We start from the raw sequence: 24,489 nt of genomic DNA on the forward strand, positions 1-24,489 counted from the left end.
ATTCCTGCCTGGAAAATCCCATGGACAGAGGAGCCTGGTGGGCCACAGTCCATGGGGTCACAGAGTCGGACATGACTGAACAGAACGTGCACACACAAGATGACCCGGCCAGGGGTGGTGGAAAGCGAGCTGGCTGTTGGGCTGAAGTCCCTGGATGACTGACCCTTCTGGTCTGCTGATGGCTCTGGCATATCCTACCTCTGATCCATAAAAAGGGGTTTAGAGCTGTGAGGGGTCCTGGCTCGGGAAGCTGATGCTGTGAACACCAGTGCCCCCTGGGGGCCCGCTCTCCCTGAGCAGGAATGCTGGGGCGGGCCCGGTCCAGTCAGCCACCGTCCTGTCCTCTGGCCCCGGGAGGCCATGGACTGTCGTGTCTGGAAGGAAGGCGGGCCCCTGGTGGACACCTGGAACCTGTGGCTCCTCTGCACCCCATTCTAGCTTTTGCTCTTCTCAGCGGGGGCACAGGGGTCTTCTCGGCCAGGCTAAGACCCTTTAATCTGGTCCAACCTCCTCCGGGGGGCTCCCCTCACCCCGCTAACAAAGCCTGCCATCAGCCACCTGAGACCTAGTCCTTAGATTTCACCAGACAAAGGAGTAGTGAGTGAGGCGGGTCTAACCCCAGGACACAGTGCTTTTGCTGGGGGTCCTGGAGATGCCTTGAGATGCTGGGCACGGCGAGGAAGTCCTGACTGCGGCTAAAGACCTACGAGCATCTCGAGGGTGGCTGGGTACCACTCACAACGGTGACGCGTCATCCGCCCTGTGGGCCCCAACCTCACAAAGCGTCCTCAGTCCCAGGTGAGCCTTATCCTAACTTGCTTAAAGGCAGTGGCTCCTGGATGCAGGCTAGGCTTACCCCACTGCCTGCCCTATTAAGACCTCACTTTGTTCTCGAGCCTTCGGAAGGGGACCCATACCCCCAGTGGACGGCCCAGGGAACTGAGGCCCAGGAAGAGACAGACTCGCTTGTGGTCACTGCGCCGAGCTTCTGGGGGTGCAGATTTGGGTACTCAAGCCCACTGCCCCTCTCCACCATGTGGGTTTTAGGGAGAGTGATCGCAGTGCTTTGGAATGAGGGGAGAGAATGACTAGGGAGGGGCTTCCAGAGCCCACTCAGGGGCTGACCCTCTATGGGGCCCCTGCCTTCCCCAGCTGCGGTGGGGACGGGGCAGACCCTGTGGAAGTGTCCAGCTCAGGGTCTGGCGCTGAGGAAGTACTTGAGAAGTTTCGTCTTCTTCCCTTTTTCAATTAGACAGTTTAAAGTTTTAGTTTTCAATAGATAGCACCTTCAGGCAGTTCAGAAATGTAAAGAATCGGATCTGGTCACAGCGGGCAGTCCCTCTCCCCTCCTCACCCCTACCCTCACAGTTAACTCTGGAGTTTGTTTCCGGGGTATCTTTTCAGACTCCCTGTGTGTCCAGACGCGCAAACGTGAGGAGAGAGGACTTCTCTGTCTTTAGACAGTCACGCAGCCTGTTACCCCGCTCTGGCTGTTTCAGGCTACCTGGCATTGTGCTGTGTTCACTCTGTCTCCTCCTGTGAAGGGTGGGGTCCTAGCTGGGCCGGCCCCTCTCTGAAGCCCTTTCTACACATGGAGGGGAGAATTGCGAGCTGAATCAACCAGAGCGGAACTGCGGAGTCAGAGTCCATCAGTGGGTAGTGCTCACGAAGGGTTCAGATGTGTTTTCATGCTGCAGCGACTTAAAGCCAATATGTTTTTTACAAAAAGCATTAAACAGGCAGAAGCACTGTTGCCTGGGAATTCAGGAAGGCTGGGGATGATTTGGCAGCCCCCCAGAGAGCGAGGCAGAGTGGTCTGGGTCTTCTTCCCGAGCCCTGGCTGGCTCCCTCCCCATGGCAAACTGAGGCCCCAAGGCTGGACCCAGGGCCTTCAACCTGAACTCTGAGCTGGGTTTAGGACACTGGTTGTTGTGACTGCTGGAGAGGATGAGGGGGTTCCCAGCACTGACAAGAGTTTAGAAAAGCAAAGGCCAGCCTCTTACTTCTCCCCTCTGCTCTCTGGAGGTGCTCAGGGTGGGCTGGGGGTCGGGGAAGACATGGGGGACCCCATACAACGTCAGATCCCATCAGAGGGAAACTGAATCTGCTGAGCTTGGCAGGGAAATGGTTTTTCACCCAGTACTCAGCTCAGGTGCCACCTCCCTGGAAGCCAGCAAAGACATTTGCCTGGCACAAAGGGAAAAAACAGCTTTCAGAATGTCTGTCACCGAATAGGAGAAGCGTAAAGCTAGCGCCTGAGCTGCTCTGTGCGTCGGGACGGTAAAAGAGTTAGAGGGCTGGGCAGCTAACTCCCATTTCCGGGAAAACCACTGACAAAGAAGATCAGAGAAGAGGGCCAAGGATGACGCAAGAAGGGTTCACCACAGTGTTCGTTACGAGAGCAAAGAGCCGCAACCCAAAACGGCCTCTGCTAGGGAAGTGGGTCAACAGACTGTGCCTGAACGCTAGAATGTTATACGGCCATCAAACGTTTGTCTTCAAAATATATTCCCTGATGCAGGGGCGGGAATGAAGTATGTTGAGAAGAAAAGCAGAAACGAAACGAGTGAACGTGCCAGGTCCACAGTTGGGGTCATGGACAGACGTGCGAACAGGCTGGGCGGCGGGCCAGCTGCGACTCACAAGTGCCTTCTACTTTCCTCCTCATGCCGCTTCTAATTTTCTACAATGAATGCCTATTAATTAAGGATTGAGTCGGGGGGAGGGGGACCTCCATTTCGCAGCACCCATTTTTTAAAGGTACGTAAGATTAAAAAAGAAGGTAACTGATACACTACTATGTGTAGTAAAGAATCCTCCCGCCAAAGCAGGAGACACAGGGATTTTTCAGTCCCTGGGTTGAGAAAATCCCTTGAGGAGGAAACGGCAATGCACTCCAGCGTTCTTGCCTGGGAAATCCCAGGGACAGAGGGGTCTGGTGGGTGACAGACCACGGGGTCACAAAGAGTCAGACATGACTCCGTGACTGAGCATGCACGCACGAGAACCAATTGCATAGCACAGGGCACCCTACTCAATGCTCTGTGGTGACGTAAGTGGGAAGGAAATCCAAAAGAGAGGGGTGATGTGTATACACAGCTGATTCACTGCTGTACTGCAGAAAGTAACAGAACATTAAAAAGTGACTATACTCCAGTAAGGGCTTCCCTGGTAGCTCAGCTGGTGAAGAATCCGCCTGCAATGCAGGAGACCCCGGTTCAATTCTTGGGTCGGGAAGATCCTCTGGAGGAGGGGATGGCAACCCGCTCCGGTATTCTTATTCTGGAGAATCCCTGTGGACAGAGGAGCCTGGCGGGCTATGATCCATGGGGTTGCAAAGAGTCGGACACGACTGAGTGACTACGCCCAGCACAGCACATACTCCAATAAAAGTTAAAACAACAATAATAAACCACAAAACAGACTGATGTGTGGTAAGGCAGTGGTTAAACAGACAACTCTCTAATTCCTACATGAAAAATTCCCCAAAGAAGTAGTTTATTGGTTACCTCAAGGAGTGCACTCCACTCTGCAAAGCCCCAACTAAGGCCTCAGATGGCTGTTTACGCAGAGCAAGAAGGCCATGGTCACAGAATATTCTGTCTTGGCCCGTCTGAAGAGCCTGCTTCTCAGACTACAAGGACCGGCTCAAAGCTGGGGGGACGGGGGAGGTCTCTGGCCATCCCTTAGATCCTGGGGGTAATATCATTCGCTCGCTTTGCCTCAGACAGTGACTTTCTTCCCCCAGTTCTTTGCCTGAATTCAAAAGCACTTCTGCCTCAAAGCATTTCAACAAAAGGAGGTGGTTATAAACCGTTTCTCTCCATCACTGAGAGAAAGGCTTAGTGATACAGCTCCTGAGAAGCACGGGGTTTGCTGGGGAACAAGATAGAACTGGAGAGACGGTCTGTGGACTAGGAAGTGTACTCATTGTGGGGAGCTGGCTCTGGGGTCGCCAGCTCTATCGTTAGCTGTGTGACCTTGGGAAGGTTAACCTCACTGAGACCCAGGTTTATAATTTTTTTTCCGGCCACGCCACTCCGTTTGTGGGATCTTAGTTCCCTGCCCAGGGATTGAACCCAGGCCCGCAGCAGTGGAAGCTTGGAGTCCCAACCGCTGGACCACCAGGCAAGTCCCCCGGTTTTATAATTCAGAAAGCAGGCCTTGAGACTATACTATCTGGAAGTCCTTTCCTGCAGGAAGACTAGCAAGTGGAGCTCTTACTGAAAAAGGCAGGTCCACGTAGAACGCGTGTGCTAAGTTGCCCAGTTATGTCTGACTCTTTCTAACACCGTGGACTGTAGCCCGCCAGACTTCTCTGTCTGTGGGATTCTCCAGGCAAGAACACTGGAGTGCCATTTCCTCCTCCAGGGGATCTTCCCAATCCAGGGATCGAACCTCCATCTCTTATGTCTCTTGCACTGGCAGGTGGATTCTTTAGCATTAGCACCACCTTGGAAGCCTCCCACGTGGAACAGACTTTGGTAAAACAGCAAAACCCTGGGTTTTTGCTGGAGGAATTAAAGACTCCGTCCATGCAGTCTTTCTGCAGCACTGGCTGCTGCAGTGCAGCCACAAAGCCTGAGACAGGAGCCTGACAGCAAGGTGGCTACCACTGGGTGGCCCGTGGGGAAGCAGAGGGACACGAGGTGAGAGACGCTGAAGGGAGGCGGCCCTTGGCCGGGCAGTGGCCATTAGGGGTGCACCTCCTCGGGGCCTTGATGGCGGCAACGCCTCTTGGTCGGGCTCGCGGAGACCCGCCTGTCCTCAAGAGAGCCCCGAGGCTCTGGGGAAATCCCTTTGGCTGGTGCTGGCCTCTCCACACTGGGCTCTGCTCTCAGCCCCCAGTTCAGATTCAGTCCTGGACCGGGGGTTCCTGACTGTGCCCCCGGGACGGCCCCCTACCCTGTGAGTGATGCCCAGATCTGACCCTGCACCTCTCATCTCTCCTGAATGTCAGACCCACGAGATTCCCACTCTCCTACCATTCAGGGCTCCTTGCGCCTAATCAAGACGAATGCCTCTGAGAAAAATACGGTGAAAAATAAAAAGGGTAAGGGCTTTGAAACACAAAGAGGGTATGATGACAGCCCCAGGTCTTGTTCTGGAAGGTGTGCGGGTGGGCGACACTCAATGCCATACTGAAAGGCTCTATCCTTACCTCCAGAGGCGGCAGGTGTCTGAGCGCAGAGACACCCCGCAGGACAGAAGCCACCACCCAGTGTCAGCCAGGCTGCCGGGCGAAGTGTGTGTGGTAGGGGGAAAAAGCCCCTCTGTCTGTCCTTCCCCTCAACCCAAACTGAACAACACGGCTGCTAACACCCTTCCATACTTACTGGCATGGTTTTGTCGCCGAAGAAATAGATGGTCTTATAGCCGTCCTTCTCCACGTGTCCCAGGCAGTACCTCTTGTCCCAGCCATCGGGGAAGACATCGAAGCTGATCTGGCCTCCTGCCAAGTGGGGTGGGAGACACACAAGCCAGAGATGCAAAGGAGGTTAATGATGTGTCACTGAAAAAAACATGCACTTCAAGCTAGTCTGTAACTGGAGCCCCAAGGTTGACTTTTATTACCCTGGCTTGCTAATTACCATACTTTAGGGGTAACTTCAATCACTCCAGTGTTCTCGCCTGGAGAATCCCAGGGACAGGGGAGCCTCGTGGGCTGCCATCTATGGGGTCGCACAGTGTCGGACATGACTGAAGTGACTTAGCAGCAGTAGCAGTAGGGGTAGCTTCTAGGAATTTGTTTTTCCCCTAAATAATTATTGCTGTGGTTGTCTTATTTTTAGTTAAGGTATGGATATATACATATATTTTTTGATGTGGCTCATTTTTAAAGTCTTTACTGAACTTGTTACAATCTTGCTTCTGTTTTATGTTTTGTTTTTTTGGCCCGGAGGCATGTGGGATCTTAGGTCCCTGACCAGCGATAGGACCTGCCACCCCTGTATTCGCAGACGAAGTCCTAACCACTGGACCACCAGGGAAGTCCCTAGAAATTAATTTTGGCATTACGCTTCCCCCGCTCCCAACATCATTTCACTTAAAATCTAAAAATCTGAAGTCTGAAGAAGAGACGCAGCATGCTGACTCAGAGTGAGAACCACATCTGCCTCTGCAGGGCAGGGTCAGACGCTGAAGCAGCCTGGCGCGCACGCTGCCAAGGGCCTGCTGCAGCCCTGCTCACCTCCAGCCACACCACGCTCTTGCTGCGTCCTCCCAACAGCAGGATGCACCCAGCTTGCTGTGCAGGAAAATGAAAATCCCACAGACGGCGATTTTCCACACAGCTTTCATGGGCAACAAAAAACCCTTTCAAGGCTTTGTTGGGACACTTAACAGCCCACCCATTTATCTTTTACACAGAGTCCCCCTGCAGCTCTAGTTTTCTGGCAAGTGTATGCTTGCTTATTAGAGCTGGTGAAAGAAGAGGGCTTTAAGAAATGGCTCACCAGCACTGACAGTAGAAACCTGTCTGCTTAAAGCTGGGCGTGTTCCACCTGATTGCAAAGTGGAGACGCCCAGCACTGCAAGAGGGGCTCTGCATCAGACACAGAAACAGCCGCGCAGGCCGGTCACTGTCGGCAGAAGCTCCGGGAACCTAGACGAGAGCCTGCTCCTTTCTGGGCCCCGTTTCTTGATCTGTAAAATCAGCCCAAGTGACTTCTAAGGTTCTCTGCTGGTCACATATTACAGGATTTCAGACACATTTGACTTACTTGACCTAACGGGCCCCCTCCGACCCCTGCCCTGTCCCATCTCTTCTACGGAGTCACCCACGTGCTGTCCTCTGCCCAAAGGTGTGCGGATAAGTTCTTACTCTTCAAGCGCACGTGTGTGCGTGTGTGTGTGTTCAGTCAAGGCCTGTAGCCCTCTAGGCTCCTCTGTTCACAGGGTTCTCCAGGCAAGAATGCTGGAGTGGGTGGCCATTCCCTTCTCCAGGAGAGCTTCCTGACCCAGGTATTGAACCTGAGTCTCTTGCATCTCCTGCCTTGGCAGGTGGATTCTTTACCACAAGTGCCACCTGGGAAGCCCCTTCGTCACACACAGTTCATCAAGCAAGATGCTCTGGTTTTTGAGCAGAAGAAGCATTGGGAGGAGAATCCTGCTGGGTGAGGATTCAGAACCAGCAGCCTGGAATTCATCTTCTAGTCTGGCAAGTTGCTGCTACGGCTGATTCTGCAGGAGAGTGGTTTTTATTTTTCAAAAATTTATTTTAGGCTGTGCTGCAAATCTGGAAAACTCAGCAGTGGCCACAGGACTGGAAAAGGTCAGTTTTCATTCCAATCCCAAAGAAAGGCAATGCCAAAGAATGCTCAAACTACTGCACAATTGTACTCAACTCACATGCTAGTAAAGTAATGCTCAAAATTCTCCAAGCCAGGCTTCAGCAATACGTGAACTGTGAACTTCCTGATGTTCAAGCTGGTTTTAGAAAAGGCAGAGGAACCAGAGATCAAATTGCCAACATCCGCTGGATCATGGAAAAAGCAAGAGAGTTCCAGAAAAACATCTATTTCTGCTTTATTGACTATGCCAAAGCCTTTGACTGTGTGGATCACAAGAAACTGTGGAAAACTCTGAAAGAGATGGGAATACCAGACCACTTGATCTGCCTCTTGAGAAATCTGTATGCAGGTCAGGAAACAAGAGTTAGAACTGGTCATGGAACAATAGACTGGTTCCAAATAGGAAAAGGAGTAAGTCAAGGCTGTATACTGTCACCCTGCTTATTTAACTTATATGCAGAGTACATCATGAGAAACGCTGGACTGGAAGAAACACAAGCTGGAATCAAGATTGCCGGGAGAAATATCAATAACCTCAGATATGCAGATGACACCACCCTTATGGCAGAAAGTGAAGAGGAACAAAAAAGCCTCTTGATGAAAGTGAAAGTGGAGAGTGAAAAAGTTGGCTTAAAGCTCAACATTCAGAAAACTAAGATCATGGCATCTGGTCCCATCACTTCATGGGAAATAGATGGGGAAACAGTGGAAACAGTGTCAGACTTTATTTTTTTGGGCTCCAAAATCACTGCAGATAGTGACTGCAGCCATGAAATTAAAAGACGCTTACTCCTTGGAAGGAAACTTATGACCAACCTAGATAGCATACTCAAAAGCAGAGACATTACTTTGCCAACAAAGGTTCGTCTAGTCAAGGCTATGGTTTTTCCTGTGGTCATGTATGGATGTGAGAGTTGGACTATAAAGAAAGCTGAGTGCCGAAGAATTGATGCTTTTGAACTGTGGTGTTGGAGAAGACTCTTGAGAGTCCCTTGGACTGCAAGGAGATCCAACCAGTCCATTCTGAAGGAGGTCAGCCCTGGGATTTCTTTGGAAGGAATGATACTAAAGCTGAAACTCCAGTACTTTGGCCACCTCATGCGAAGAGCTGACTCATTGGAAAAGACTTGGATGCTGGGAGGGATTGGGGGCAGGAGGAGAAGGGGACGCCAGAGGATGAGATGGTTGGATGGCATCACTGACTCAATGGACGTGAGTCTGAGTGAACTCCGGGAGTTGGTGATGGACAGGGAGGCCTGGCGTGCTGCGATTCACGGGGTCGCAGAGTCGGACACGACTGAGCGATTGAACTGAACTGAACTGTGCTGTGTAACACGCAGGATTAGTTCCCCGACCAGGGATTGAACCCACGCCCCCCTGTTTTGGGAGTGCAGCGTCTCAACCACAGGACTGCCGGGGAAGTCCCAGGCGAGTGCTTTCCCTCTTATGGATGGGCCACCTGTAAAATCCTGCTGCCCATCAGCAAACTGAGCACTGAGTCCAAGAGCTGAACTTGGACTGGGCCGTATGGCTGTCACCAGCCCCATGTGGCTCATGAGCCCTGAACTTGAACTGAGTCCAAGTCCAAGAGCACACTGGCCCACAGCCACCTCCCAGCACGAACCCCTCGGACATATGGTACCTATGGAAAACGTGAGGCCTTTCCCAGCAAACTCTTTTCGCAGATCCTCCACGAACTTTTGTCTTATGTTTTCTTTCTGAGGAAGACAAAAAGATACAGAGAGTCTAGAGCAGTAGACAGCAGGCTTTCTCGGCCACAGACAGGCACACCACGTGTCCGCATGCCCGGGCTATTTCAGGAAGACTCACCTGATCCAGCTCGTAGAACTCAATGCGTTCTTCCTGGCTGCAGCTTCTTCCGATCGGCGACACGTTCAGCATCCCGTTACGGAACTCTATGAAAGTGCCCCTGGGCGGGAGGGGAAGGGGAGAGGGGTCCCGGAGACACATTTGAGCAACATGGCAGAAGGACAGATGGGCTAAGAGGCAGGCAATTCCACAGGCAGAGGCGGGTGCGGTCAACATGTGGAGGAGCTGTGCTGGGCCGTGGGCCGTCACCAGCCCTATGTGGCCCGTGAGCCCTGAACTGTGGCTGATCCGATCGGAGACGAGCGTTTAGAGATTTCATGTGAAAAAGTGTAATCCTCACTAATAAGGCTTTCCTTATCTTTTAAAATATTTACTTATTTGGCTGAGCTGGGTCTTAGTTGCAGCATGAGAGACCTAGTTCCCTGACCAGGGATCGAACGTGGGCCCCCTGCATTGGGCGCGTGGAGTCTTAGCCGCTGGACCACCAGGGAGGTCCCGATAACGCTTTACATTGACTGCATTTGACATGACTGTATTTTGGATACATCTGGTTAAATAAAGCATATTAAAATGAATTTCACTTGTTCCTTTCTTTCCTAAAAACCAAAAAACCCAGGACCGCAGAAAGCTCAAAAAATATATTACATTTCAGCTGGACAGTGCTGCTCTTGGGCAGAGAATGTTACAGCGAGCAAAGAGCTATGGAAACAATTACTAGCTCTTCACGCTCCCCGAGGAATCTGAAAGTATTTATCCAGACATCGTGGCCAGTGATTTAGTGAAATGCTGCTTTTCACCAAGCAAAGAGACACAGGAAAAGCTGCTGAGGATCCCAGGTGAGCTCAGTAACACTACTGTGAAGATGAGCGCCAGGCATGGGGCTGGGACCAGATTCCAGGCCAAGGCAGGCCACAGTTTACCAGGTGACCTTGGGCACCGCTCTGAGCCTCAGAAAGGGGCTAAGGGCACTCGCTCTAAGCCCCCAAAGGAGCTCCTGAAATCTTTATGTAAAAGTACTTTGCTAACTGAGTAGCAATGGATACTCAATCAGGTAAAGTGAAAACGGCAAAGTCTCCCTCACTGGACCCTCCCCTGCTGTGCTCCACTTGCAGAGAAAGAGGCAAACATATGTACACTGGAAACACTATCCCAACCCCCGCCCAGCTGACCTGGACTCTGAACAGCCCGGCTGGTCCCCCACTCCGTCTACATGTACACGGGGGTGGGGGGCAATGGTTATCATTCGGGGGCAGGGATCCTAGGCCTGTGGGTCCTAAACTGTCAGTAAAAGAGCTCTATTGTTTCCCCAGCTCAAGGACACGTCATTACTCTCATTCCCGAGAAAGGGAGGGCGGCTGATGCGTTGTTGAATGGCTTCTAACACCAGGACTAAGGCAATCGATCAAGCATTCACTTCCCCCCTGAAGATCTGGACTATCTGACATCTCACTGCACCTGCCTGACCTGTGCGGGGCACAGAGTGAGGCCCACGAGAAATGTGGGCAAACGCTGCTCAGAGGGTCTCAGCTCTGCCTCCTGAATCCACCAGGAACCCTGGGCTAATTCAGTCGCAACTCTGCACGCTGGTCTCTCACTAGACGACATCCTCTCTGAGAACGGGAGTGGATCTTACCCTCTTTTTATTTTCCCTTAACGCTTAGCTCAAAGTAAAGACTGAACTGACCTGAATTTCTAATTTACGCAAATGTCAACACCACAGGGTAACGAACGCTCATAGGTCACTTCCCAGTTCCAACAAAAAAAACGGATCTGAAGGTCCACCGGCCTCATCCACCCCGCTTCCTGGGACAGACGAGAAAAGACGAGAAAACCAAAAGCCCCGCCCTCTGAGAGGAGGAGCCGAGCAGGGCCACCTGATTCAGGAAATCAGTCTTTAAAGCGCAGCATCTCTTGAGATTCAATTGCCGTTTCAGAAACGTTTCACCTCCTAATCACTAGGGTGTCACACAGTAAGTGCAGAAAACAGAAGAAAATGAAAAGTATTTCAAAGAAACCACCTGTAACCTCATTACCCAGAAACAGCCACCGTTAGCATCCGGTCTGTTTCCTGCCAATCTTTTAATTGTGGCATGTGTGCATGTTACTATTATTATTTAAAAATGGGAACTGAGATGATAAGTGTTTGGAGCAAGAGGCAGGTTCACAAATCAATGTCTAGAGAGGTCAGAAAAATGAGACAAACAGCCTGTGAAAGGCTGGAGATGGTGGTGGGGGGCAGCACTGTGCCTGTGCCGCTCGCCAGCTGCTGCCATGCTGAGGGCGGGCATTGAACTATTGGGTCTTCAGATGCAACAGAAACCGGGAGCCCGGACATTTAAAATCAGACTTTCAAATGACAGCCCTGGGACTTCCCTGGTGGTCCAGTGGTTAAGAATTCACCTGCCAAGGCAGGGGACACAGTTCGATCCCTGGTCTGGGAAGATTCCACATGCTTTTGGGCAATTAAGCCGGGAACTCTAGAGCCCTCGAGCTGCACACGGAGTCCAGTGCTCCGCAACAAGATGCCACTGCACCGCACCTGGGGTAGGCCCCGCTCGCCACAGCTAGAAAAAAGCCCATGTGTTGCGGCAAAGACCCAGCACAGCCAAAAATGAATGAATGAATGGATGAAAATGAAAAAACGACAGCACTTAATTCAGATTGTATTGAACAGTGGGGGCCAAGTGAACTTGGATCTGGGGGGGGATTTGGCCCGGGGGCCTCTAGTTTTGACCCCCCAGCTGGGGCTGATGCGTTTCCCACGCTGCTGTCACAGGCAGGGGCCTTGACTGGCAATCTTTGAAAGCATCGAGCTTTCAATTCCTGTCATGTGGACATGCCATCATTTATATAATCATTTGTCCACTGCTAGGACTTCTCTGGCGGCTCAGACGGTAAAGCGTCTGTCTACAATGCGGGAGACCCAGGTTCGATCCCTGAGTTGGGAAGATCCACTAGAGAAGGCAATGGCACCCCACTCCAGTACTCTTGCCTGGAAAATCCCATGGACAGAGGAGCCTGGTAGGCTACAGTCCATGGGGTCGCAAAGAGTCAGACACAGCTGAGCGACTTCACTCTCACTTCTCCTTTCACTTTCCTTTAGTCCACTGCGGGCCTTGCAGAAGGTTTCCGGTGGCCCCTTGTAAGCACTGCACTGTGGAGTTAACTGAGCCCCAACCCGCCAGATGATGTGACGCTGTACTCCAGCAGCACCTCGTTGCTAAGAGCAAACCTACCTCTTCTTCGGGAGCTTGATTTTCGCGATGTAGCTCAGACAGTAGTTGATTAAATCCTGGATTAGGGCTTCACCCAGGTGACCTTGAATATTCTAGATAAAGAAAATGTTGATGTTACTTGACACAGTGGGAGATGTTTTCAAATGGCTTTCCAGCCAAGCCAGGTTTTCAGCCACCGCGGGCCGAAGGTCACCTGGCGGGGCTGGGTGACACCCACACTGCCTTCCTCCTCTCCCTTTCTTATTTGCTGAAAACATTGGGCAAACCAGAAAGGGCTTCAGTCAGAACCATTTCCTGCTTCATCACTCAAGATTTTTATGTTCATTATCTCTCAAAGTACTTCCTAGAAGCCCCAGAAGAGTTTATTCATTGCTGCTTTTATCCCATTAAAATATCTGCAGACACGGATAGAAAACATATTTGTTTCACTTCAGTTTCCTCTTCTGTCTGAACAGAATGATCCTAATGGTAATAAGAGCTACACAGGACTGCATGAAAAATGTCTGTAGCAAGGCAGCCTGCACTGGTCTCTGCTACCATAACAGAAATATTAATTACCCTTAAAAAGCAATTGTAAAAATTAAGTTAGCAATTTGAAATGTGTAATCGTCACATGGTTCAACATCCAAAATTTAAAAAACGAGAGTGAAAATTCATTACCATTCAGCCCCTGGAGGCATTTAAGTACCTTTCCAGAAAACATTTGACTAGTAGTCTGTCGTAGTCTGGATACTTACAAACCTACCTGTTTACACAAGAGTTTCCCATCTCTGTATGCTACCAAGCCATTTTCTGGAAACACGTAATCATATTTTTTAATAACTGCCAACAAAACAAAAGAAACTTTAGAATGCAATGAATTGAACCTTGTGTTTCTATTTCTTCATTAACACGTGGCCAACAAAACTGTTAAACTCCAACACTGACCTATCTTAACAGATTGGAAGGGTGGAATAAAGCTCCTTAAAAATTTTTTTAAAAGACGCTTTGTTATCAATTTAACAGATGACAACTAGGCTGCAGACTGGAGAGTTGGTGGTGGGTCACTGCGTGTCTCTGCCTTCCGCCTGTTCATTTGTAAAGGCAAGTGAAAGCCAACAATGGCTCCCAAACCCCACTGTAACCTGCGTCATCCGGACAGTGAGGAAAACCTGCCGAATTTGAGGCTATGTTCCTGGAGTTTCTGAATCAGAACCTGCAGGGGCCGGGTTAAGAATCAGATGATCTGTTTTCAAAAAAGCTCTTCAGGTGATTCTTAAGACCACCCACATCAATCTTGCCTGCGTTCACCCTGTCATTTCAGTCGTGTTCGACTCTGTGTGACCCCATGGACTGTAGCCCACCAGGCTTCTCTGTCCACAGGGGTTCTCCAGGCAAGAACACTAGAGTGGGTTGCCATTCCCTCCTCCAGGGGATCTTCCTGACCCAGGAATCGAACCCACACTTCCTTCATTGGAGGCAGATTCTTTACCGCTGAGCCATAGGGGAAGCCCATATCCATGGATGGTCTCAAACTTCAGGCGCTTGTTATAGTGCAGATTCCCAGGCACGGTGTGTTGGGTGGGGGCCAAGCGCTGCATTTGAACGAGGTCCCCAGGTGATTCTCATATAGGTGGGTCTTTCACTTTCTTCTGGCTTGTGACTATTTTGAATCTGGTGTTTCCACTCACACTCTGAAAGGTAAGACACTGTCCTACACTAACAAAACCTCTCTGAGCCTATAGTTAAATATATGATCAGAGGCAGAAAGGGCAATCAGGACCAGGTAACAGGGTCTTAATGTGTCCCATTACGTTGTTTATACAGGCTTCCCAGGTGGGCTCAGTGGTATAGAATCCACAGGGTTGATCCCTGGATTGGGAAGATCCCCTAGAGTAGGAAATGGCAACCCACTCCAGTATTCTTATCTGGGAAATCCCATGGACAGAGCAGCCTGGTGGGCTACAGTTCACGGGCTTGTAAAGAGTTAGACATGACTGAGTAAATTAAACACCAAACAACAACATGTTGTTTATGGTGTTTCTAAACAGAGCACCTACAAGGACAATTAGTGAAAGAGGAACAGAAAGCTTTGTTTTGGGCGGCACCCCAAGACATGCAGGATCTTAGCCCCCCAACCAGAGACTTGAACCCATGACCCCTGCAGCGGAAGCATGGAGTCTGAACCACTGGGACCATCAGGGAAGCCCAGAACAGAGGGTTTTAAAGGGCCCCCACAGATTACTCTTTCAGTAACCGGTCGGATACATACAGCCCACACAGATTTGCACTGGAAGGTATTACGTCTCGAGGAGTGGTTCTCAACTGGGGGTGACGCTGCCCCGAGGGACATCTCTGGTGTCTGGAGGCACGTGTGGTTGTCACCCTGGGTGAGGGGGCGCTGCTGGCATCAAGTGAGCAGAGGCCGCAGATGCTGTTCAACAGCGTCCGATGCATCTGACAACAGAGAGTTCTTGGCCCCTGACGTCAATGGTGCCAAAGAGAAAGCTCAGGCCCTCGAGGTCTCCACCCACTGTTTCTCACAGGGCCCCATCTCAGGCACCCCAGCGGCCCTGGGGCCATGAAGATGAATAATCCGTAGTCCCAGTCTTCAAGACAGACAGAAGCAGACAGTCTCCAATACTCAGCACTACATAAGCAGCTCTAGAATCTCCTGAAGGCGGTTGCTGAAGTACGATTCCCAGGCCCCGCGGACCCACTGCGTCAGTCTCTGGCTTCCTGGGCCTGGGGGTCTGGATTCTGGTTCCCTAGTCGGGGAGGAGCCTTGGGTGACTCTGGGAAACACTGAGCAATCGGACAACAGAAGTAGGCGTGAAGACCCACAGGACCCCTCAGCACCCAGGTGAGCAGGGCGTCTGGATGGTGCCCAAACTGAGGCCAGGAAGGCAGTTAACAGATATCAGCAAGAAGGATTCCAGGCCGAGACACAGACACCATTTCTAGGTCCATCTGTCCACGTGTCTGAGTACCAAATGCTTCACCAGCAGCTCCAGAAATGTATTTATAGGATTAAAAAAAAAAAAAAACAGAAAAACTAAGGGCAGAGAAAATGTTTCCCCATCGAGGAAGCAGGAAGGCTGCCCCACAGGCAGGAGGGTTCAGGGCTGTAACCACGACACTAAGTGGCGACGGGTCCCGATAACCTCACAAGAAGTTACTGTTTCACCAAAACCTAACGAGCAACGCAGAGCCTACCGTCATCTCCCAGCTGCTCCTGTACTTTCTCAAAGTCCGACCCGCCGACGACACCAATTTTGATCTTCTGCCTCAGTTTTTGCAGAAAGCAATCCATGTCTTTGGTAATTTTCTGCATTTCAAAAAGGAAAATAAACAGTCAGGAGACATGCAGGAATCGGGAGATTAAGACCCCCAAGAGTAACGCAACCTTTACTCTCCTACTTGTCTATCTGCTTCTACATCTACAGGTAAGACCAACTGTTTGGCTGTGCTTTTTGGACACTGGGGGAGTCCCTGGTGGCTCAGATGGTAAAGTGTATGCCCGCAATGCAGGAGACCCGAGTTCTATCCTGGGTCGAGAAGATCCCCTGCAGAAGGAAATGGCTACCCACTCCAGTATTCTTGCCTAGAAAATCCCATGGATGGAGGAGCCTGGTGGGCTACAGTCCATGGGGTTGCAAAGAGTCAGACACAACTGAGTGACTTCACTTTCACTTTTCACTTAGGGACATCAAGTTATCAGAAAAAAAAAAAAAACTTGTTAAAATTTTTACCTGGCTTAAAACACACAAATAATACAGTAACAGCTGTTGTATTTTGCTCCAGCTTGTTTTTCTCCCTGTGCATTTATACTCTTGTCTGTAGGCACATACATAAAAAAAAGGTTCTACTTTTTGAAACACCAGTTGGACTCACTGTCTGTCTTGCACAATGACTTGCTTTCTCAGTATTAAGCTGTGATTCTTCCAGAACGCACATAGACCCATTCCTTTCAAATGCTACACTGTACTGCATTTATGGATTCAAGCTGTGGCTGATTCCAACCCATGTGCTAATTCGAAATAAATTTTCAACTGAGATAAAGTGACATCCCTGTGTTAGGCAAACCACAAAGTATCTTTTAAACCCTTGTTTCATTGCTGCTGGCAGTCTTAATGGTACACTTACATGGACACATATCTTCATAAATAAAGCTGTGATTGTACACTTATCTTCACAAATAAAGCTACCAGAAACTGAAAGCAAAAAAATCCACTTAACTTCAGTACAAAAACGTCTAGAGTTCAATCTTCTCTTTTTCTTTAAAAAGCATTAAGAGTAGTACATGCATATGGTTAATAAAATTGTGCAGAAGGGCTTCTAAGAGAGTGCAATCTTTTCCACATCTTCCGGTGGAGTCTTGACCTAGTGGAAAGTCTAGTGGCCTCTGAGTCAGTGACTCAAAACGGGCCCCAGAGGCCCCCACAAGTTGTACTCAGACATGAGCTCAGAATGGGAGGAAGTGGGGAAGAGTCCTGTGATCGCAGAACATTAAAAACGCAACACTAACAACAAACACAACACCTACACCTTCACACAGAAGCCAAAGGTACCATTTATTTTTGTCTGGACCCTTGTGAGCACCGATGAGCTGAATGGTCTGGCAGGTCAGCCAGGAGACATGCTCAACACGCATGGGTCAGAGAGGCACCTTCTCCCTTCCAGGTGGCAGCAAATATTTTTCGACAGGAAATAAGACCCAGCTGCTTCTGACCACAGTCGAGCATGTAAACTACCCCCCACCGCAGGAGAGAGATATGGAGTAAAGTAGCCACACAGCAAAACTGTCACAATGCTTCTTTTTGTGGGGGGAGGCGCACACCAGAGAGGCCTTTTTCCATTTATTTAAATATATTAAAAAAATGTTTTTACAATGTTGTGTTGATTTCTACCATACAGTGCAAGTCAGCCATAATCACACATCCACCCTCTCCCTCCCCTCCAGGTCATCAGAGTGCCAACTTCTCACCAGCTATCCATCTTGTTTATATGCTGTTGCTACTTTCTCCATTCATCCCACGCTCTCCCTCCCTCCCCCCGCGTCCACAAGTCCATTCTCTGTAATAGCTGCGTCTTCATTCCTTCCCTGCAAATAGGGTCATCAATAGCACTTTTTAAGGTTCCATATAGGCACATAATATATTTGTTTTTCTCTTTCTGCCTCACTTCACTCTGTGTGACAGGTTCTAGGTTCATCCACCTCACTACAACTGACTCAAATTCATTCTTTTTTTATGACTGACTAATAGTCCTTTGTATATATGTATCTCAGCTTCTTTATCCATTCACCTGTCGACAGACATCTAGGTCGCTTCCGTGTCCTGGCTGTTGTAAACAGTGCTGAGATGAACACTGAGACACAGTGTTATGGTTTTCTCAGGGTATATGCCCAGGAGTAGGGTTGCTGGGTCATATGGTAGATTTATTTCTAGTTTTATCTCCATACTGGTCTCCATAATGGCTGTATTAGTTTATACTCCCGCTAACAGTGTAGGAAGTGAAAGTGAAGTGAAAGTCGCTCAGTCATGTTTGAGTCTTTGTGACCACATAGACTATACATATCTAGTCCATGGAATTCTCCAGGCCAGAATACTGGAGTGGGTAGATGCTCCCTTCTCCGGGGTATCTTCTCAAGCCAGGGATCAAATCCAGGTCTCCTGCATTGCAGGCGGATTCTTTACCAGCTGAGCCACCAGGGAAGCCCAAGAATACCAGAGTGGGTAGGCTATCCCTTCTCCAGTCAATCTTCCTGACCAAGGAATCGAACCAGGGTCTCCTGCACTGCAGGCGGAGTCTTTACCAGCTGAGCAACCAGGGAAGCCCTACCAGAGTAGGAGGGTTCCCTTTTCTCCACACCCTCTCCAGCATTTATTGTTTGTAGATTTTTTGATGATGGCCATTCTGACTGGTGTGAGGCAATACCTTATTGTAGTTTTGATTTGGATTTCTCTAATAATGAGTGATGTTGAGCATCTTTTCATGTGTTTATTGGCCATCTGTCTGTCTTCTCTGGAGAAATATCTGTTTAAGTCTTCTGCCCAATTTTTGATTGGGTCATGTTTCTAAATAACTCTTTAGTTATGAAAATTCAAGGAATCCTTTATAAGTCATCCCAGACAAAACAAAACACAAGGAGCCCAAAACTTGGAATTAATGTGAAAAAAAATATATATAGAAGACTTCCTAGGGATAATTAAGGAAAATTAAGGAGCAGAAGAAGAGTCAGAAAACCAGGCCTGCAGGCCAGAACCAACCCTCTGCTTGTTTCTGTACAGTGACTGCAACACAGTCATATCCATTCATCTCTGTGGTGTCTGCAGCCATGACTACAGGGGTGAGCAGCTGTGCGAGCCTCAACCATTTCCTACCTCCTGTGGTGGGGCTAGGGGAGTTTAGATGCTCGATTGTGGTCACAAGCAGCTTTTTACAGAGCAAAGTTTGCTGACCCCTGTATAAAATCACTTTAGGGCACTGCTGATCATTTCCTTAGGTGTGATCACAAAGTTGTGGTTCCAACAGAGGTCCCTGTCAAGAGCTGCAGGTGTAAATATTCAGGGGTGAAGTACCATTATGACTACAGCTTCAGAAGTGATGCAGCAAAGATTAAAAAAGAGAGCGAGGACTTCCCTGGTGGTACATTGGGTAAGAGTCCACCTGCAGGAGACATGGGTTAGATCCCTGATGTGGGAAGATTCTGCATGCTGTGGGGCAACTGAGCCCATGCACCCCAACCACTGAGCCCACATGCTGCAACTGTTGAAGCCCATGCGCCCAGAGCCTGTGCTCCACAAAAAGCCGCCACAAAAAGTCACTGCACCCCAAGAAAAAGTAGCCCCTGCTTGTGGCAACTAGGGAGAGCTGGAGGGCAGCAACAAAGACCCAACGTGGCCAAAAATAAACCCATAATCAAACAAACAAACCCCAATTGTTGTTGAATCTAAGTGATGTGAATATGGTTCTTTGGGGTACTGTTTTTTTCCCCCAGCGATTCTGTTCGTTTGAAGCTTTTCATGAGAGAAAGCTGGAGAACAGTCCACCCAGGCTTGTGCCCTGCTTCTCTTTGCAGGCTTCTAAGAAGTCCAGTGGGCCTTAGAAAGCATCACTACGAACAAAGCTAGTGGAGGTGATGGAATTCCAGTTGAGCTATTTCAAATCCTGAGGGATAATGCTGTGAAAGTGCTGCACTCAATATGCCAGCAAATTTGGAAAACGCAGCAGTGGCCACAGGACTGGAAAAGGTCAGTTTTCATTCCAATCCCAAAGAAAGGCAAATACCAAAGAATGCTCAGACTACCGCACAATTGCACTCATCTCACATGCTAGTAAAGTAATGCTCAAAATTCTCCAAGCCAGGCTTCAGCAATACGTGAACTGTGAACTTCCTGATGTTCAAGCTGGTTTTAGAAAAGGCAGAGGAACCAGAGATCAAATTGCCAACATCTGCTGGATCATGGAAAAAGCAAGAGAGTTCCAGAAAAGCATCTATTTCTGCTTTATTGACTATGCCAAAGCCTTTGACTGTGTGGATCACAATACACTGTGGAAAATTCTGAAAGAGATGGGAATACCAGACCACCTGACCTGCCTCTTGAGAAATCTGTATGCAGGTCAGGAAGCAACAGGTAGAACTGGACATTGAACAACAGACTGGTCCCAAATAGGAAAAGGAGTTCGTCAAGGCTGAATACTGTCACCCTGTTTATTTAACTTATATGCAGAGTACATAATAAGAAACGCTGGACTGGAAGAAACACAAGCTGGAATCAAGATTGCCGGGAGAAATATCAATAACCTCAGATGTGCAGATGACACAACCCTTATGGCAGAAAGTGAAGAGGAACTCAAAAGCCTCTTGATGAAAGTGAAAGTGGAGAGTGAAAAAGTTGGCTTAAAGCTCAACATTCAGAAAACAAAGATCATGGCATCTGGTCCCATCACTTCATGGGAAATAGATGGGGAAACAGTGGAAACAGTGTCAGACTTGATTTTTCTGGGCTCCAAAATCACCGCAGATGGTGACTGCAGCCATGAAATTAAAAGACGCTTACTCCTTGGAAGGAAAGTTATGACCAACCTAGATAGCATATTCAAAAGCAGAGACGTTATTTTGCCAACAAAGGTTCGTCTGGTCAAGGCTATGGTTTTTCCTGTGGTCATGTATGGATGTGAGAGTTGGACTGTGAAGAAGGCTAAGCGCCAAAGAATTGATGCTTTTGAACTGTGGTGCTGGAGAAGACTCTTGAGAGTCCCTTGGACAGCAAGGAGATCCAGCCAGTCCATTCTAAAGGAGATCGACCCTGGGATTTCTTTGGAGGGAATGATGCTGAGGCTGAAACTCCAGTACTTTGGCCACCTCATGCGAAGAGCTGACTCATTGGAAAGGACTCTGATGCTGGGAGGGATTGGGGGCAGGAGAATGGGACGCCAGAGGATGAGATGGCTGGATGGCATCACTGACTCGATGGACTTGAGTCTGAATGAACTCCAGGAGTCGGTGATGGACAGGGAGGCCTGGCGTGCTGCGATTCATGGGGTCCAAAAGATTTGGACACGACTGAACTGAACTGAACTGAAGTCTCATCTGCTCTTAGATGCAATGGCATTTCTTAGGAAAGCACTTAGAACAGCAACATTCTACTAGCATGCTGAAATGCACAAAGCTCTGGACACCACTGGTTATATTTTACCTGATTAGGTCATATCCTGTTCCAGCAGCTGCAAGAAAAGATAATCCATTTGATTGCTTTTGGATTGCCTTGTGCTTATCAGTGTTTGAGATGTTGTTTATTGAGGAAGGGAAAGGTTGTATAATGCAGATCTGTTGCTAAATTAGCTTTATTTTTTTACCTGGAGCACCCAGTGCATAAAACTTAGATTTTTTTTTTTTTTAAGTGTAAAAATCATGTTAACCAAAGAAATGTTTCAAATGTTTCAAGGGAATACACTGCAGGTTGCCTGGTTTTGCTATTTCATACTTTGTGCTTATATGTCCTGATTCCTTCTGGGAATCAGAAGCATGTTCCTGAATGGCACACCTAGTAACCAGAACAGCCTCCACCTTGAAGCCTTGGCAGAAAATGGCAGACTTGGCAAATAACAATACCCTGAGGCCCAGAGACTTTTATCAGATCTTGTATGGAAACCAAGGTCATGGTTTCACTGTGTCTGTTTCCTCATTTAAAATGAAAATAACTACCCTACTTGGGATGAAAGAGGGAGAAAGGTTAAGAGGCTCTAATGATATTGTGTAAGAAGCCTTGGAATGTAAACCAAAGATCACTACAACCAAAGGGCCAAACTGAGCAGCAGTTTTATTAGAACACAGCTATAGTGTCTATGTATGGTCGATGGCTGCTTTTGCATTAAAGTCGAGTAGTTAGTACTGATCATATGATGGGTAAACACAAAAGTATTTGCTACCTGGCCCTTTACAAACAATGAATTACTGACCTTGGCTCTGAACCACTATGGGTTTTTAACAACTTACAAGTGTGCGTGGATCGTGGACTCTCAGAGTCAAAAAGGGCCTTTGGAGAACTTACAGTTGAGTAGAGATCTCTTCAAAAAAATCAGAGATACCAAAGGAACATTTCATGCAAAGATGGGCTCGATAAAGGACAGAAATGGTATGGACCTAACAGAAGCAGAAGATATTAAGAAGAGATGGCAAGAATACACAGAAGAACTGTACAAAAAAGACCTTCACAACCCAGATAATCACGATGGTGTGATCACTGACCTAGAGCCAGACATCCTGGAATGTGAAGTCAAGTGGGCCTTAGAAAGCATCACTACGAACAAAGCTAGTGGAGGTGATAGAATTCCAGTTGAGCTATTTCAAATCCTGAGGGATGATGCTGTGAAAGTGCTGCACTCAATATGCCAGCAAATTTGGAAAACGCAGCAGGACTGGAAAAGGTCAGTTTTCATTCCAATCCCAAAGAAAGGCAAATACCAAAGAATGCTCAGACTACCGCACAATTGCACTCATCTCACATGCTAGTAAAGTAATGCTCAAAATTCTCCAAGTCAGGCTTCAGCAATACGTGAACCGTGAACTTCCTGATGTTCAAGCTGGTTTTAGAAAAGGCAGAGGAACCAGAGATCAAATTGCCAACATCTGCTGGATCATGGAGAAAGCAAGAGAGTTCCAGAAAAACATCTATTTCTGCTTTATTGACTATGCCAAAGCCTTTGACTGTGTGGATCACAAGAAACTGTGGAAAATTCTGAAAGAGATGGGAATATCAGACCACCTGATCTGCCTCTTGAGAAATCTGTATGCAGGTCAGGAAGCAACAGGTAGAACTGGACATTGAACAACAGACTGGTTCCAAATAGGAAAAGGAGTTCGTCAAGGCTGTATATTGTCACCCTGTTTATTTAACTTATATGCAGAGTACATAATAAGAAACGCTGGACTGGAAGAAACACAAGCTGGAATCAAGATTGCCGGGAGAAATATCAATAACCTCAGATATGCAGATGACACCACCCTATGGCAGAAAGTGAAGAGGAACTCAAAAGCCTCTTGATGAAAGTGAAAGTGGAGAGTGAAAAAGTTGGCTTAAAGCTCAACATTCAGAAAACTAAGATCATGGCATCCGGTCCCATTACTTCATGGGAAATAGATGGGGAAACAGTGGAAACAGTGTCAGATTTTATTTTTCTGAGCTCCAAAATCACTGCAGATGGTGACTGCAGCCATGAAATTAAAAGGCGCTTACTCCTTGGAAGGAAAGTTATGACCAACCTAGATAGCATATTCAAAAGCAGAGACATTACTTTGCCAACAAAGGTTCATCTAGTCAAGGCTATGGTTTTTACTGTGGTCATGTATGGATGTGAGAGTTGGACTGTGAAGAAGGCTGAGCGCCGAAGAATTGATGCTTTTGAACTGTGGTGTTGGAGAAGACTCTTGAGAGTCCCTTGGACTGCAAGGAGATCCAACCAGTCCATTCTGAAGGAGATCAGCCCTGGGCTTTCTTTGGAAGGAATGATGCTAAAGCTGAAACTCCAGTACTTTGGCCACCTCGTGCGAAGAGTTGACTCATTGGAAAAGACTCTGATGCTGGGAGGGATTGGGGGCAAGAGGAGAAGGGGACGACAGAGGATGAGATGGCTGGATGGCATCACTGACTCAATGGACATGAGTCTGAGTGAACTCAGGGAGTTGGTGATGGACATGGAGGCCTGGCGTGCTGCGATTCATTGGTTCGCAAAGAGTCGGACAAGGCTGAGCGACTTATCTGATCTGATCTGATTATCACTTGTGGCTCAGAAAGGTAAAATGATGCGGCTAAGGTCACATACATTCCGTGCGTGTGAATTCCAGAGCGCACTCACCACTGCTACCATCCGGCCTGAACCAAGCAGGGTAGAGACAGAACTTGAAGACAGTGAGGCCACTTGGAACCAGTCCCAAGTTTGAATGGCTGCTGTTCAGTGACTGATTCATGCAAGGGGGAGGTCAGAATGAGCGTCATCACAAAATCTGTGCCCATGGCAACAAAATCTGGAAAAGAGAAGTTTCCAGGAGTCCAAGGAGACTCTCAACAGGCAGCCTGTAGCAATCTAGGTCTTATCCATCACCCCACTCCACTGCAGGGCTGGACAAGGCAATGGTGGTGGTGGTTAATACTAATTGAGTATTATTGAACCCAGCCTACCGTCTTCAAGATACTTTCATGAACTTATATGATTTCATTCGACTCCCACAAACACCTCAAGGAACAGGTCACCTCCCCACTTAAAGCCATAGATACTGAGGTTAAGTGACTTGCTCAAAGTCACACAGTTGTCAGGAGGTAAAGCTGAGACTCTACTAGGCCGGTCTGACCTGAAAACCTGTCTTTCACATCAAGCTACAGGCACAGACCACAGTGATACATCTGAAAAGGGCACACAAGCTGGTAAAGGGGCTGAGCTGGGTTTCACAGTCAGGGCTGACGGTGAGAGTCCAGAATTTTTTCCAAGCCAACACAAGTTCCTTGCTCTCTTAGAGTTTTTCGGCCTGTTCCATCTCTCCGAGCACCCTGAGGTCTTGCAGATCTGGCTAGGGCTTCCGTCTCAGCCCTCCAGGGAACACAGAGTAGAGTTCAGTCGCTCCAAGGGAGGTGGGCGGTCCCTAGCCG

General features: G+C 48.5%; 1 protein-coding gene across 2 annotated transcripts in view; it reads right to left on the minus strand.

Annotated features, from left to right (window-relative positions):
- The window catches only part of PMM2 (phosphomannomutase 2), a 30,119-nt gene that overhangs the window by 5,396 nt on the left and 234 nt on the right, over positions 1-24,489 (minus strand). The window contains exons 2-8 of one of the 2 annotated variants that reach the window (XM_027526720.1): positions 23,702-23,870; positions 15,554-15,665; positions 13,104-13,180; positions 12,359-12,450; positions 9,123-9,222; positions 8,935-9,010; positions 5,337-5,452 (exon numbers count right to left, since the gene is read on the minus strand). In XM_027526720.1, the coding sequence (XP_027382521.1) occupies positions 5,337-5,452; positions 8,935-9,010; positions 9,123-9,222; positions 12,359-12,450; positions 13,104-13,180; positions 15,554-15,665; positions 23,702-23,713 (585 nt within the window). In that variant the 5' untranslated portion in view covers positions 23,714-23,870. The remainder of the gene's footprint in view (positions 1-5,336; positions 5,453-8,934; positions 9,011-9,122; positions 9,223-12,358; positions 12,451-13,103; positions 13,181-15,553; positions 15,666-23,701; positions 23,871-24,489) is intronic. The other variant, XM_027526717.1, reaches the window with a different exon arrangement.

This window comes from Bos indicus x Bos taurus, chromosome 25, assembly GCF_003369695.1.
Source record: "Bos indicus x Bos taurus breed Angus x Brahman F1 hybrid chromosome 25, Bos_hybrid_MaternalHap_v2.0, whole genome shotgun sequence".
In the NCBI taxonomy this organism is placed as follows: domain Eukaryota; kingdom Metazoa; phylum Chordata; class Mammalia; order Artiodactyla; family Bovidae; genus Bos; species Bos indicus x Bos taurus.